At 36.5% G+C, this 14,979-nt stretch overlaps 1 protein-coding gene across 1 annotated transcript in view; it reads left to right on the top strand.

Annotated features, from left to right (window-relative positions):
- The first annotated feature begins 6 nt into the window (after positions 1-6).
- LOC128208997 (uncharacterized) overlaps positions 7-14,979 on the top strand; it is a 32,509-nt gene continuing 17,536 nt past the window's right edge. The window contains exons 1-11 of the mRNA XM_052912783.1: positions 7-297; positions 1,290-1,497; positions 3,772-3,938; positions 5,264-5,561; positions 8,119-8,192; positions 8,409-8,462; positions 9,472-9,586; positions 10,861-11,036; positions 13,443-13,667; positions 14,195-14,403; positions 14,641-14,781. Of these exons, the coding sequence (XP_052768743.1) occupies positions 136-297; positions 1,290-1,497; positions 3,772-3,938; positions 5,264-5,561; positions 8,119-8,192; positions 8,409-8,462; positions 9,472-9,586; positions 10,861-11,036; positions 13,443-13,667; positions 14,195-14,403; positions 14,641-14,781 (1,829 nt within the window). The 5' untranslated portion in view covers positions 7-135. The remainder of the gene's footprint in view (positions 298-1,289; positions 1,498-3,771; positions 3,939-5,263; positions 5,562-8,118; positions 8,193-8,408; positions 8,463-9,471; positions 9,587-10,860; positions 11,037-13,442; positions 13,668-14,194; positions 14,404-14,640; positions 14,782-14,979) is intronic.

The raw sequence follows: 14,979 nt of genomic DNA, 5'->3' as shown, positions 1-14,979 counted from the left end.
ACACATCCCTTAATACAACAAAAATGTTAATATAAATTATTGAGAGCTAATGCTTTATCTATAAGACCAAATAATTGTAATGTTCGATCAAAACAAACAAGTGTAGTTCAGCAGTAAAGCGTCCTAAGTTTCAAGATGGACGACTGCAACCTTGAAAAGCTTGGAATAAAACCTGGTAAAATTGCACCTGCTTTTAAGCAGGATGTGCTGGAATACAGCGCAACTGTTCAAAGCAGTGTTGCAGAAGTTACACTTGACTTGCTCACAAGAGATAGTGGCGCATCCTATACTATTTCTGTAAGAACATTTTCTTTTTTTGTTGCATTATTTATTATTCAACTTTCTGCCGTGCACTGTACCAGGGTGCTATACAAATTCATTTAGGGCCCATACATAGCTACAATAATGAGCGATCAGGGATACTTTTTTATTATTATTTTGACATTTCTTATGTATCCCTGTAAAGCTACAACTCTCTACCATTTAACACTGGGCGAAGGAATTTAAAGTAATATTGTGCATCGATGTTGAATAATAACGACAAAGTTGTTCAATATATACCCGACAGTAATCTAAACTGGATTTAATTTGTCATTAGAGTTGTTATTTTCTCATAAATATATTCTTGGTCACGAATACCGTTATACATGTACACAACCTGTCTGTCACTAATTTACAGATATCAGGATACTTGACAATCGACACATGAAAGTGTTTAATGATATTTGAACATGTTTTTTTTGCATAATGACATAAATAAATATATATTATGCAATGATATTTTCATAGAAATTTGAACTTATAACGGAGGTAATTTCAAAATTGTGGCCACGAGGATTCTCTGCGCAAGGACCATTCGCTACTTTTTGCTGGGATGATGGACGTCAGGAGTCTGCCATAGTAAACAAAAATCGTCAACAGACTCATTGACGGCCATTTAGGTGGCCTAGGCCCATACACTTTAAAGTTTCCATTAAATGATACATGTCCAACTTTCACTGTTTTCACTTCCACTGACCAATTTAATGATAGCTTACAATTACATTCACCAGAACTGCTCTTTGAAGTGCCAAAAATAACTATTGGAAACTGCTTTGGAGGTACCTGCAATTTGACCGTGCAAATTGGCATTGTGATTGTGCTTTGTTTAACTGATTGACTAGTCCATTTTCTTACGTTTATTTGCAAACAGTAGTAATGATACAAGAATAACTGATATTTTTTGTCGATGGTGATAACGAGACACAACTTATTTAATAAAATATCATAGAAATAGCTTTAAATTCTAGGGCAGTGGTGGATCAAAGAAAGTTCCAGTAAAGGAAGGTGCAGTCACAGACATTAAGATTGAAGTTTGTGCTGATGATGGAAAGACCACAAAAACATATATCATCAAAGTTAAACGCCTCTCTGCAAGCGATGCCACCCTATCTAATCTCAAAGTGGATGCTGGAATTATTACTCCTGAGTTTTCACCTGATGTGTACGAATATAGCTGTAAGTTGATTTTAGAGGTTTTCCATTTAAATTGATTCATTCAGTACATCTACACTACCAAGTATGCATTATTTGCAGATTTTGCCAATTGCTGCGTTTTTTCCTTACTGCGGTGGGTTTATTTTATTTTTTACCTGACTATACCCCTGGATATAAGCATATCGCATACGACATTCATTTCTATCGTTTGCCCTGCATCCCCCCCACTCCCCGTTAAGAGTCAACACTATATATGCGGCATTGTGAAGTAATAATTAACAGTAATTAGTTAATGGAAGCTGTTTCCAATTTTCTACTTTTTTGTTCCCATCCTATAAAAATAATTCTAGTCAGTTTTATAAAACTCATACGAACTCGACCAGTAATCTACAAATTGCTTGGTTTGTACTCAAAAACATAGTTTGATCCCTGAAAAATATGCTTTGCAACTGTAAAATTTTCATATTGTCACCTTATTCGTACTTCATATGCCCTCGTTCAACTTGTGTAAAAGTGAATTCATAATATATATATATTGGTTACAATATAAGGTATAATTATAAATGTGATATTTATTAATGGTGGTAAAAATAAGCTAGTGAAGTTTAGTGGAATTTCATCACGAAAACAAGGCAAGAAGGCCCTTAACAATGTGAACATTGAACGCATCCTTGTCCCCAGTCACAAATTTTTAAATACATGTAGTAACTTCATATCAAATCCATCAAAACAAACACTTTGCACAATGATAACTTTTTAAATGAAAACTAAATTCAATTTGGTTTTAGTAGTTTTGACACTTATAAAAACCTGGGAGTTAATGGATTGTTTTTGGTCTCAACAAACATGTACAATAACCTCTGCAGGTGCAAACTCTTCTTAAAGGCGTGAAATGTCTTTTGCATGCATGTCTTAATATCAATTAACTCATTTCCAAAAATGCATTTAAAAAGACTCAATATTCCAACAACCTAATTATCAAGTGAGGGGGGGTGAGATTGTTTACCCTAACGATCCGGTGAAAACCATTCTGAGAGCACAGTACAGTATACAATCTTCCTTTTGTACCCCCAGTACCTGTTAAAATAACTGCATGTCGGGATAAGCCGCATTCGGCAATATGACACGAGCATGTCTTCCAGAAGTCAAACGGTAGCAGAAGATGAACGCATTGATACAAGTACTATCCCATTGGCCGTGAAATATATCCCCATGATTTACCGCATTGACACAATCTCTTCTGCAAAGGCAACGTGGTTTTTTGCGTGGTTGATAGTGTATTATTAATGTTTAGGCATTTGATGTTATGCATTTGTTTATATACAGTTTGTACATAAAATGTAATTCATTTGCTCTTAATTTTTATGCCAACTTGCTAAGTGCTTATTGAATATTAATTTATTATGAATTGAAAATGCAGTTTTATTACTGGGGTATTCTTGCATAATGTGGGAATTACACACATCTTTAGCTTGACTATTTGAAGAATAAGGAGGCTTTACTACTCCCCCCGGGGTCCGGTTAAAGTTTAAGAGCAGGTTGGCATTTCCACTTATGACTTATTTAAAACCCTTCTTTCAATTTACTTAATACTTCACAAAGTTGTTCAGAACCATGATACAAAAAGGTTAAAGAACTCCATTTTATCCTAAATAGAAATTATAGCCCCTTATGTGCCCTAAAACTTTGACTTTTTTATGGAGACCGTTTCATAGGATTGCATTTGGGGCCTCTTGGGTCAAGGTCGCTGTAACTAAAAATAGAAAAACAATTGGTACTAACTAACTTAAGTTGGGGTTGACATATTGCGACCAAACTTGGTATACAGGAAGAGTTATGGAGACCTTTTATGGGATTGCATTTGGTGCCCTTAGGGTAAAGGTCACTGTTACTAAAAATAGATAACCGTTTGGTACTGAATAACTTTAGTTTAAAGGGTTGACATATTGTGACCAAACTTGATATTTAGGAAGAGGTTATGGAGGACTTTCATGGGATTGCATGTGTGGCCCCTAAGGTCAAGGACAAGTTCACTCTAAAAATAGAAAAAGCAGTTGAAACTGAATCTCACAATGAAGGCTGAAGTTCTTCTGTCAATCATTGAAAACCTGGTTTCGTTGCATTGCCGCGTTGTTTTGTTGACTTTTTAATTTAACTTTTTTTTATTGCTTTTGATCGAGAGGCACATATTGTATTGTTATTGTATTCATTTCTAAGACAAAGCGGCATAGTCGAGTAGGCTGTCCAACGACAACTTTAGTTATAAATATTATAGTCGTGGTGTCGTACTGCCAGGTTTGCTTGCCTGCAACACAAGTAAGCTACTGGTCACACCAACGGCTCCCGACCCAAAGAATGCTGTGACAGTGGGTGGGGACAAGCCTGGTTCTCCATCTAGCCTTAATGTGGGAAGTACAAACATAGAGATTGAGGTCACATCCGAGGATGGATCCAAAAAACAGGTATTGCTGACTTAAACTTAGACAGTCAAAAATGCTTTAAATTGTAATGTTATAAAAGCTTGAATATGATTATCATATATCCTCTTTCTTTGTATTGTTAACAAATATATACCATATTTTAGGTTGATTGTGAAGAAAAATATAAAATGATATGTTATCAATCACACTTTGGTCCATTTCGTTATTAGAAATCAATACTTTCAGGTGTTCATTTTTAGCGTTGAATTTGTCCCAGGTTGTGGTCAAGCTCATGACCTGTTGGCTGAAAACAGGACACCTATATATTATACCACATCACCATCTCACCGTCTTTGTCCTCATGGCAGTGTTGTTTGGTTTCTACAGTAGTTGTTCTATCAAATCTTCAAATAAGTCTTTCTTGAAAGTCTCTTAACTGGACGGGTTTTAGAGGATCATAAGTTTTAGATGAAGTATTCTACAAACACGCCATTCATGATGATAACTTTATGTTACTAGTATGAAGTTGCTTACACTTGTGGCATTTGTTGTTTTGTTTTTTTTCCCAGATTTCAAAGCGCTATTTCTACTACCTTTAAGCTGCACTATCACAGATATACCATTTTTAGAACTATTTTATTTTTCATCTTGGAAAGAGCAAATTTTTGCATAAATATCTGTAAACCAATGATAAAAGATTGCTGACATAAGAAACGATAGCAGATTATTATTCATATTATTGTTCGAAAATTTATGTTTTATGGCTTAAACCGTTACTAATCATTAAAGAAAAATGCATAAAACATCAATTTTTGAATCCATGGATTTTCGCAAAAATTATTGTGTTAAAGGAACACTACAGCTAGTATTCGACTAACATATGGAGGTAGGTTACTGTGTTAAAGGGACACTACAGCTAGTATTCGACTAACATATGGAGGTAGGTTACTGTGTTAATGGGACACTACAGCTAGTATTCGACTAACATATGGAGGTAGGTTACTGTGTTAATGGGACACTACAGCTAGTATTCCACTAGCATATGGAGGTAGGTTACTGTGTTAATGGGACACTACAGCTTGTATTCCACTAACATATGGAGGTAGGTTACTGTGTTAATGGGACACTACAGCTTGTATTCCACTAAGATATGGAGGTAGGTTACTGTATTAAAGGAACACTACAGCTTTTATTCCACTAACATATGGTGGTAGGTTTCTATAATAATAATAAATCCAAGACAAAAAATAAAAAAAAGTTGTCAAAACGTTCCATATGTGAGAGTGCAGCTTTAAAAAAGGGAATTGTTATGAATTTGAGACTTAAACTTGGTTTTATATTAATGTGCAATCATCACTTGTTTTTAGAAATACAACCTGTGTGTCACAAGGAAGCAGCTACCAAGACATGTCAAAATCACTGATCCAGCCCTTGCAATGCAGTTTGAAGACCCCATTTCCCTCAGCACCCTCTATCAACCAATCACAATTCGAAACAGTGATCCAAAGCACACTTTCTCTGCACCAATAATAGATGAGCTTACAAAGACCTCAAAATTTGATCCAATTAATGACATGCCTTTGGAATCTGATTGGAGGATAGAAGATGTTGAACTGGATAAGAAGATGAGTGGAGCTACGGCTTGTATTCCACTAACATATGGAGGTAGGTTACTGTGTTAAAGGGACACTACAGCTTGTATTCCACTAACATATGGAGGTAGGTTACTGTGTTAATGGGACACTACAGCTTGTATTCCACTAACATATGGAGGTAGGTTACTGTGTTAAAGGGACACTACAGCTTGTATTCCACTAACATATGGAGGTAGGTTACTGTGTTAAAGGGACACTACAGCTTGTATTCCACTAACATATGGAGGTAGGTTACTGTGTTAATGGGACACTACAGCTAGTATTCCACTAGCATATGGAGGTAGGTTACTGTGTTAATGGGACACTACAGCTTGTATTCCACTAGCATATGGAGGTAGGTTACTGTGTTAATGGGACACTACAGCTTGTATTCCACTAGCATATGGAGGTAGGTTACTGTGTTAAAGGGACACTACAGCTTGTATTCCACTAGCATATGGAGGTAGGTTACTGTGTTAAAGGGACACTACAGCTTGTATTCCACTAGCATATGGAAGTAGGTTACTGTGTTAATGGGACACTACAGCTTGTATTCCACTAGCATATGGAGGTAGGTTACTGTGTTAATGGGACACAACAGCTTGTATTCCACTAACATATGGAGGTAGGTTACTGTGTTAATGGGCCACTACAGCTTGTATTCCACTAACATATGGAGGTAGGTTACTGTGTTAATGGGACACTACAGCTAGTATTCCACTAGCATATGGAGGTAGGTTACTGTGTTAATGGGACACTACAGCTTGTATTCCACTAACATATGGAGGTAGGTTACTGTGTTAATGGGACACTACAGCTTGTATTCCACTAACTTATGGAGGTAGGTTACTGTGTTAATGGGACACTAAAGCTAGTATTCCACTAACATATGGAGGTAGGTTACTGTGTTAATGGGACACTACAGCTTGTATTCCACTAGCATATGGAGGTAGGTTTCTGTGTTAAGGGGACACTACAGCTTGTATTCCACTAACATATGGAGGTAGGTTACTGTGTTAATGGGACACTACAGCTAGTATTCCACTAGCATATGGAGGTAGGTTACTGTGTTAATGGGACACTACAGCTTGTATTCCACTAGCATATGGAGGTAGGTTACTGTGTTAATGGGACACTACAGCTTGTATTCCACTAGCATATGGAGGTAGGTTACTGTGTTAATGGGACACTACAGCTAGTATTCCACTAGCATATGGAGGTAGGTTACTGTGTTAATGGGACACTACAGCTAGTATTCCACTAGCATATGGAGGTAGGTTACTGTGTTAATGGGACACTACAGCTTGTAATCCACTAGCATATGGAGGTAGGTTACTGTGTTAATGGGACACTACAGCTTGTATTCCACTAACATATGGAGGTAGGTTACTGTGTTAATGGGACACTACAGCTTGTATTCCACTAACATATGGAGGTAGGTTACTGTGTTAATGGGACACTACAGCTAGTATTCCACTAGCATATGGAGGTAGGTTACTGTGTTAATGGGACACTACAGCTTGTATTCCACTAACATATGGAGGTAGGTTACTGTGTTAATGGGACACTACAGCTTGTATTCCACTAACATATGGAGGTAGGTTACTGTGTTAATGGGACACTACAGCTTGTATTCCACTAACATATGGAGGTAGGTTACTGTGTTAAAGGGACACTACAGCTAGTATTCCACTAGCATATGGAGGTAGGTTACTGTGTTAATGGGACACGGTAGGTTACTGTGTTAAAGGGACACTACAGCTTGTATTCCACTAGCATATGGAGGTAGGTTACTGTGTTAATGGGACACTACAGCTTGTATTCCACTAACATATGGAGGTAGGTTACTGTGTTAAAGGGACACTACAGCTTGTATTCCACTAGCATATGGAGGTAGGTTACTGTGTTAATGGGACACTACAGCTTGTATTCCACTAACATATGGAGGTAGGTTACTGTGTTAAAGGGGCACTACAGCTTGTATTCCACTAACATATTGAGGTAGGTTACTGTGTTAAAAGGACACTACAGCTTGTATTCCACTAACATATGGAGGTAGGTTACTGTGTTAAAAGGACACTACAGCTCTTTAATGACAAATGAAAATAAAAATAATGGCACCTTTAGTTTCAAAATGCAAGATGATTTAGGACACATTTATACACTATTTCACTAAAAAAGCTTGCAGTTTACAATAAATAGTTTTGAAGCACACTATACCAAAATATTCAGGGAGGGTGAAGAAAATGTATTTCTGTTTTAAGATGCACAGATCACCAACATAGCGTTGTCAAAACATGCCAAAGCACATTGATTTTATACTTAAGGCTGTTTCTTTAATGTTTTGAATATTAATGATTTGGATGGCATCATTACAATATCCCAGACCCACTTCATTCAATGTGTGCATGTTCTGTATAGAAACTACATGTTAACAGTGGTTAAATGAAACAAATGGAAAATATTCTGCAAAAAAGATCATTCTGTGCATTTAAAACTGTTGCAAAATGAAGAGCATTTCTGCAGGGTTATATTCTATATTAGATTTTTTGTGGTTACCGGTATTTTTTTCTTTCATTTTACACCAGGTGCCTCGGAAATTTGTCCCTTAAGTGAGATTGGTGCTCAGGTTGCCAAATGCAATGTGCCTCCAAAAGTTGAGGTAAGACCTTGTCATTATTTTTGATGATGTGATGAAATAACCTTATCATGTCAGTTATAATTTCATTTATAAAGAATATGTTGTCAATTTAATTCTGTGTATACTTCCGTTTTGTAAGTTTTCATTAAATTTAAGGAATTAAAAATTCGTTAGAGGTTAAATTTTCATGTTTTTAACATAATGTTACACAGTCAGTAATTGGTTTTGTTTTTGCAGGATGCTAAAGACAAGTTCAAGGATGTGAATGCTCCTGTAAAACACAAAGTAGAGGTAAGATTCACTTTGAAGAACCTATTCTTTTGACTCAAATGCAAAAAAGCAGCATTATTTTAATTATTGTACTTAGTGTTATGTTCTGTGTTACCGTATTATACTATGTATAGGACGCTAGCATAGATAGGACGCAGGCAAAAAATTTGGTGAAAAAACAGGTATGTATAATAAGAATATAAAGTAACAGACCGTAAGTCAGACCTGAAACGATATTTGTATAATAGGTTTATTCTGTACAACAGTTTAACAACAATTAACTTTGCTACTTGAATTACATGAATATAATGGGTGAATGCTATTTCTGACTTCTTAGTACTAGCTTGTAGGCAGAGCTTATCAGATCATGCAGAGCATATCAGAGACCACTACACTTAGCAAATACCTTTGTTGTGTTCTTAGCTTCTCCAATATGTAAATTCTTGTCTCATGAATAATAAATTCCTTATTTATACTATGAGTATAGCTAAAGGAGCTGTTAGTAACGGTTTAAGCCATAAAGCATTAATTTTTCGAATGAAAATATGTGATATAATCTTTTGTCAGCAATCTTTTATCATTGGTTTGCGGATATTTATGCAAAAATTTGCTCTTTCCATGACAAAAAAAAAGTTATAAAAATGGTGTGTCTGTGAGAGTGCAGCTTTAATACTCGCAAAAGTATTGAATACCATCTTACAATTTAATAGGTCATAAAACCATTTCATTCTTAATACAAATTATGGCCCCTGATTGACTTAGGAACTTCGGTGAAAGTTTTAGGGCACATTGTGTGGAATAAAGTTTTAGGGCTAGTTGGGGTTTTCATTAATTACTTCTATAACCTTTTATTATTAAATTGATGTAATACTTAACACAGTTGTTTACGGCCATCCCACAATAAGGTTACGTAATGTCATATTACCCTAAATTTCAATGAAATTTAATGTTATATACTATAACCAATTCACTGGATCTTTATTTACAGAATAAAGAGGTGTAGGTGCTGGATGTTCTTATTCTATTTCAGCAACGAAAGTGGGAGAAGAATCTACAGCAGGTATTTGGGGAAACCAGCGCAGACAAACTCATCTCCGATGCAAAAGAGGAGCTGAAGAATTATTTTGCAGCCCTGCCTAAACCAAGTAAGCCAATTTAAAGAGAAAAAAACAGATGGTATAGCATGTCCTAGATGTTGTTGCCTGCAAAATCTATAATAATGGTTGAAGCTAATAACCATTTAAAGCTGCACTCCCACAGATTTACCATTTTTAACAACTTTTTTCATTTTGTCTTGGAAAGAGCAAATTTTTACGGAAATATCTGCAAATCAATAATATAAGATTGCTGACAAAAAATCAGATTGTAGAATGGATAAACATCAATTTTTGAACTTTAATATAAAAATCTGAGATCTAATTATTGGTCAGCAGTCTTATTTAACTGTTTTCCATGGATTTTCGCAAATATTGGCTCGTTCATAGACAAAAAATAAAAAAGCTGTCAAAGCGTTCAATCTGTGAAAGTGCAGTTTTAATGCTTTTCCATGTGATATAGAGATTTATCAGTGAAATAAAAATGATATTTCACTGTATCAAACAGTGAAAAAATAAATTTTATATAGCATACTTTACTGTGTAAAGGGCGCACTGTTTTCCATAAAGTTTCCATAAAAAAAGCTTGCTTCCAATCTATAGAGCTAGGCTTCAGGCTTCTTTTTTCAAAGTCTACTTTAGGCCAAATTTGGCTCTTCAGGCCCCAATTTTTCGAAACTTCTTAAGCTTTACAGGCTTAAGTTGCTTATTTAAATAAGCCAAAATACATACTTAAATTGAACTTTGAAAAATGGTTTATTGTGATAATCGTAACGATAATTCCTATCTTAGTTATTAAAACATTTAAAGGAGAACATAAAACACAAAATATTGAAAGACAAAAATAGTTTAGCTTATTCCTGTTTTAAGAGACTTAAGAAGTTTCGAGAAATTGGGGCCAGATTAATAAATGGTCTTTACTGTATTGAATTTTGGACCTTTCTGCTGTTTAAAATCAAACATCAGCTTGCATACAGTTTGGCACATTTTTTTTAAATAAAGTGCAACTTAATTAATTTAAAAAAATCAGGCTTTCATTAAAGATATATATATTTTTTTTTCAGTGTAACATTTCAATGTTATTAATAGAGTAAAAACCAAAAGAGTATATTTCACAGATGGCTGTGCCACTCATAAAACATAACTTACACATGTATGGTACGCACTCAGTAAATTATTGTATAATTTTATGCTGAAACAACAATGGTCCTCTACAAGATTAGAGTCATGTGAGGCAAGTGCTCTTGATGAATTGTGTTTAATTGTAGAAACACTTATCATATGGTTACACTACAAGTATTAAGATTCACTTTAAATCATTTTAGATCAGAACCGCTCATGGCCTGATGGGGAATCACCCACCGACTACCTCCAGCAAGCCACTTACTGCTACGCCTCTGCCCTCAAAATCAAGCCCAAGGACCCAACCCTTCATCTACAGCTTGGAATGCTACTGGAGGAAAACTATTACATTGAAGATATGTTTGGGCTTAAAAAAGAGGTTAATTATTTAGCTATATGTATGAAGTTTATGAAGCGAAAGGTCTTTTTTTTATCACTGAAGCTTTTTAATTATACCCCCACAAACGAAGTTTGAGGGGGTATATAGGAGTGAGCTTGTCGGTCGGTCGGTCGGTCTGTCTGTCGGTCGGTCGGTCGGTCGGTCTGTCGGTTTTCATGGTTTCCGGACGATAACTCATGAAAGGCTTGACAGATTTGAAAAATTTTTGGTACACAGGTGTAACATCAGAAGATACAGGTCAAGTTTGATATTGGGGCTGGTGGGGCCAAGGTCAAGGTCACTGTTACTAAAAATAGAAAAACGGTTTCCGGACGATAACTCATGAAAGGCTTGACAGATTTGAAAAAAAATTGGTACACAGGTGTAACATCAGAAGATACAGGTTAAGTTCGATATTGAGGCTGGTGGGGCCAAGGTCAAGGTCACTGTTACTAAAAATAGAAAAACGGTTTCCGGACGATAACTCATGAAAGGCTTGACAGATTTGAATTTTTTTTGGTACACAGGTGTAACATCAGAAGATACAGGTCAAGTTCGATATTGGGGCTGGTGGGGCCAAGGTCAAGGTCACTGTTACTAAAAATAGAAAAACGGTGTCCGGACGATAACTCATGAAAGGCTTGACAGATTTGAAAAAATATTGGTACACAGGTGTAACATCAGAAGATACAGGTCAAGTTCGATATTGGGGCCGGTGGGGCCAAGGTCAAGGTCACTGTTACTAAAAATAGAAAAACGGTTTCCGGACGATAACACATGAAAGGCTTGACAGATTTGAAAAAAATTTGGTACACAGGTGTAACATCAGAAGATACAGGTCAAGTTCGATATTGGGGCTGGTGGGGCCAAGGTCACTGTTACTAAAAAAAGAAAAACGGTTTCTGGATGATAACTCATGAAAGGCTAAACGGATTTGAACAATTTTTGGTACACAGGTGTAACATCAGAAGATACAGATCAAGTTCGATATTGGGGCTTGTGGGTCAAGATCACTGTTACTAAAAATAGAAAAATGGTTTCCGGACGATAACTCATGAAAGGCTTGACAGATTGGAACATTTTTTGGTACACAGGTGTAACATCAGAAGATACAGGTCAAGTTAGATATTGGGGCTGGTGGGGCCAAGGTCAAGGTCACTGTTACTAAAAAAAGAAAAACGGTTTCTGGACGATAACTCATGAAAGGCTAAACGGATTTGAACAATTTTTGGTACACAGGTGTAACATCAGAAGATACAGATCAAGTTCGATATTGGGGCTGGTGGGGTCAAGGTCACTGTTACTAAAAATAGAAAAATGGTTTGCGGACGATAACTCATGAAAGGCTTGACAGATTTGAACATTTTTTGGTACACAGGTGTAACATCAGAAGATACAGGTCAAGTTCGATATTGGGGCTGGTGGGGCCAAGGTCAAGGTCACTGTTACTAAAAATAGAAAAATGGTTTCTGCTTCATAACTTTAATTGGGCATGAGATATTGTGATGAAACTTGCTGTATAGGCAGCCTCTGTGAAGACAATGCTTGTGATTGAAAATGGGGCCAGTGGAGTAAAGGTTTTTGTGCACTGTTACGAAAATAGAAAAACGGTTTCCGGACAAACAATACATGCATGATAAAAGAAGATGCAATGTGCAGTAACCTTGGAGTTATGGCCTCTTTTCATAGGAATGGTTTGCCATTCCTGTGTCCAGGCGGCATTTGGGGGTATTCGTCACTCCTGTGACAGCTCTAGTTCTTATTGCAAACACATTGAGTTTGATGTTTGTTACCACTAGATGTATTTTCATGAAATTTAGATTGACAGCACTCACGTTCTTAACAATTTAGGGCTTTTCCAGTAAAACATATAACCTAAGAGCGGAAAGCAGTTATTTTCACAGTATATGGGTGGGTGTTGTTTTTTTGCTAAGTTGGACCCCGAAAGGGTAAATTTGCTTCTGTAGTGTGGTTGTATAATTTAAAATTGCCTAAAGCTCAGGGTTTATATGTTTAAATGGTATAGCCCTAACATAGCTAAGACCAAAATGTTTTTGAATTGGAAATATTTTCTAGGCTTTTCATGAATATTACAATATCATTATTTTAGACTAGGAAATAAAACAACAAAACAGTTTAATAGGCAAATTAAAGAAACTCTGAGAGAAATTCTTTTTATTTCGAAAAAATACCAAATTACATACAGTCCAACTCCGTTTGCCTTGAACTCACAGGGACCAACCGGCAATGAAAATTCTTCGAGTCTCAGAAAAATCGAGGCAAGCGGGATATTTTACCTAAAGTATTAAGAAAATGGTCCTTTACATCTAGTCCAAGCCAACAATTACTTCGAGCCAAACGAGTTGGAGCCAACAGGGTTTGACTGAATGTATATTAAAATTTCAGAGCCATGATGATATGCCATCCCTAAATCTTCAAGCTGCAGAGAGCTCCAAGGACGAGGAGTGTGCAGCAATCTGTAAACTTCACGGGGTGGAGGCGACCGCGCCCCTCCCCCTGCAGTTGAAGGCTATCGACATGGAGTACCACGGGCTTATACAGGCCGGGCAGTCAGCGAAGGCCGACCATGTTATGGAGCTGTTCCAGTGGAAATCCAAACAAGCCACACAGGTAACGAGAACTGAAATGTTTAGTTTGCTTCAGTTTGAGACTTATTTAACCTTAATATGGATAAAATATCTAAATTCGCTTAATGTCAAAATGTTTATGAAAATTAGAGACTTCTGTACATTCTGTTTATATCAGATGGAACACAAAGAAATGTGCTAAAAAAAAATTCTTTTACGGATAAAAAATGTAAAAATAAATTGATCACTATTGTGCTTGTAAATTAGCAACAAGAGGATATAAGTCTTAAGGTAAAATTATCCTTTACGGGGATGGGACGGTAAATGTATCTCGAGTAAGAGTTTTCCCTGAGGATGATGGAATGGTGAACAAATCTTGAGTTGAAATTATCTTGAACAGGATGGAACTCTGAATAAATCTCCAGTTGGAATTCTTCTCCGGAAGGATGAATTGGTGAACATATATATATCTTGAAAGAGTATTATACAATTTTCTTTGTTATTTGGCTCATGTTAACTTTTTCATAACATTTATAGTATATTCATATAGTAAATGATTGTCATTTAAAGGAGGGTGCAGCCGCCCAGAAAGCAGGTGATGAAGAGTCGCCCCTGGGTCAGGCATTCCTGAAATACATGGACGCCCTGACCTGTGACGAAGCTAAGGCCCTATTTAACTTCCATGTGGGACGGATGCTTGTTGTTCAGGGGAAATATGATGAGGCAGTCAAGCGACTCGAAACCAGTCTAAATTGGAACGTGAATCATCAGCTCTCAAGGCTAGTAATGATGATGACACAGTTGTTAAAAAGCCAAGCTGAAAGTCATTTGAACACACTTCATTTTATATCAGCCAGGTTTTTGTGGTCACACAATAATCCATTGTAAAAATTCAATTTGATTTCATTAAATATTGTATAGGTTTAATCTGGTCAAGCAATAATACTTTCAATTTTATTTCATTGTCTATGTTTACGTAGGTCTTGCGCTTACCTACTGTTTACCACATTATCCAGGTTTTACCTCGGTCTTGCGCTAGCCCTGAAGAAGGAGGGTCCGGGGGCGAGAGTAAAGGAGGCTGTCACCTATCTGCTGGAGGCCTTTGAGACCCTAATGACAGATAGGACGAAACAGGCCATGAGTCCCACACCTGAAAGGTAGGTGTGGACATTATTAGCATAGCTACCAAACAAATATTTGTCTTTATTATGAATATAGTATGGCACTGTATAAAAGAAATTCTGCTTGCAAATCAAAACTTTCACTTCGCAAAATATTTGACCAGTGGCCATAACAGCATATACAGTACCTCGTGATGTCATTTCTTAATTTTTGTCATTTCCATCGACAGGAAT

Source organism: Mya arenaria, chromosome 11 (assembly GCF_026914265.1).
Source record: "Mya arenaria isolate MELC-2E11 chromosome 11, ASM2691426v1".
NCBI classification, from domain to species: Eukaryota; Metazoa; Mollusca; class Bivalvia; order Myida; family Myidae; genus Mya; species Mya arenaria.
The sequence above is the reverse complement of the archived record's forward strand: the minus strand, read 5'-3'. Positions and strand labels throughout refer to the sequence as shown.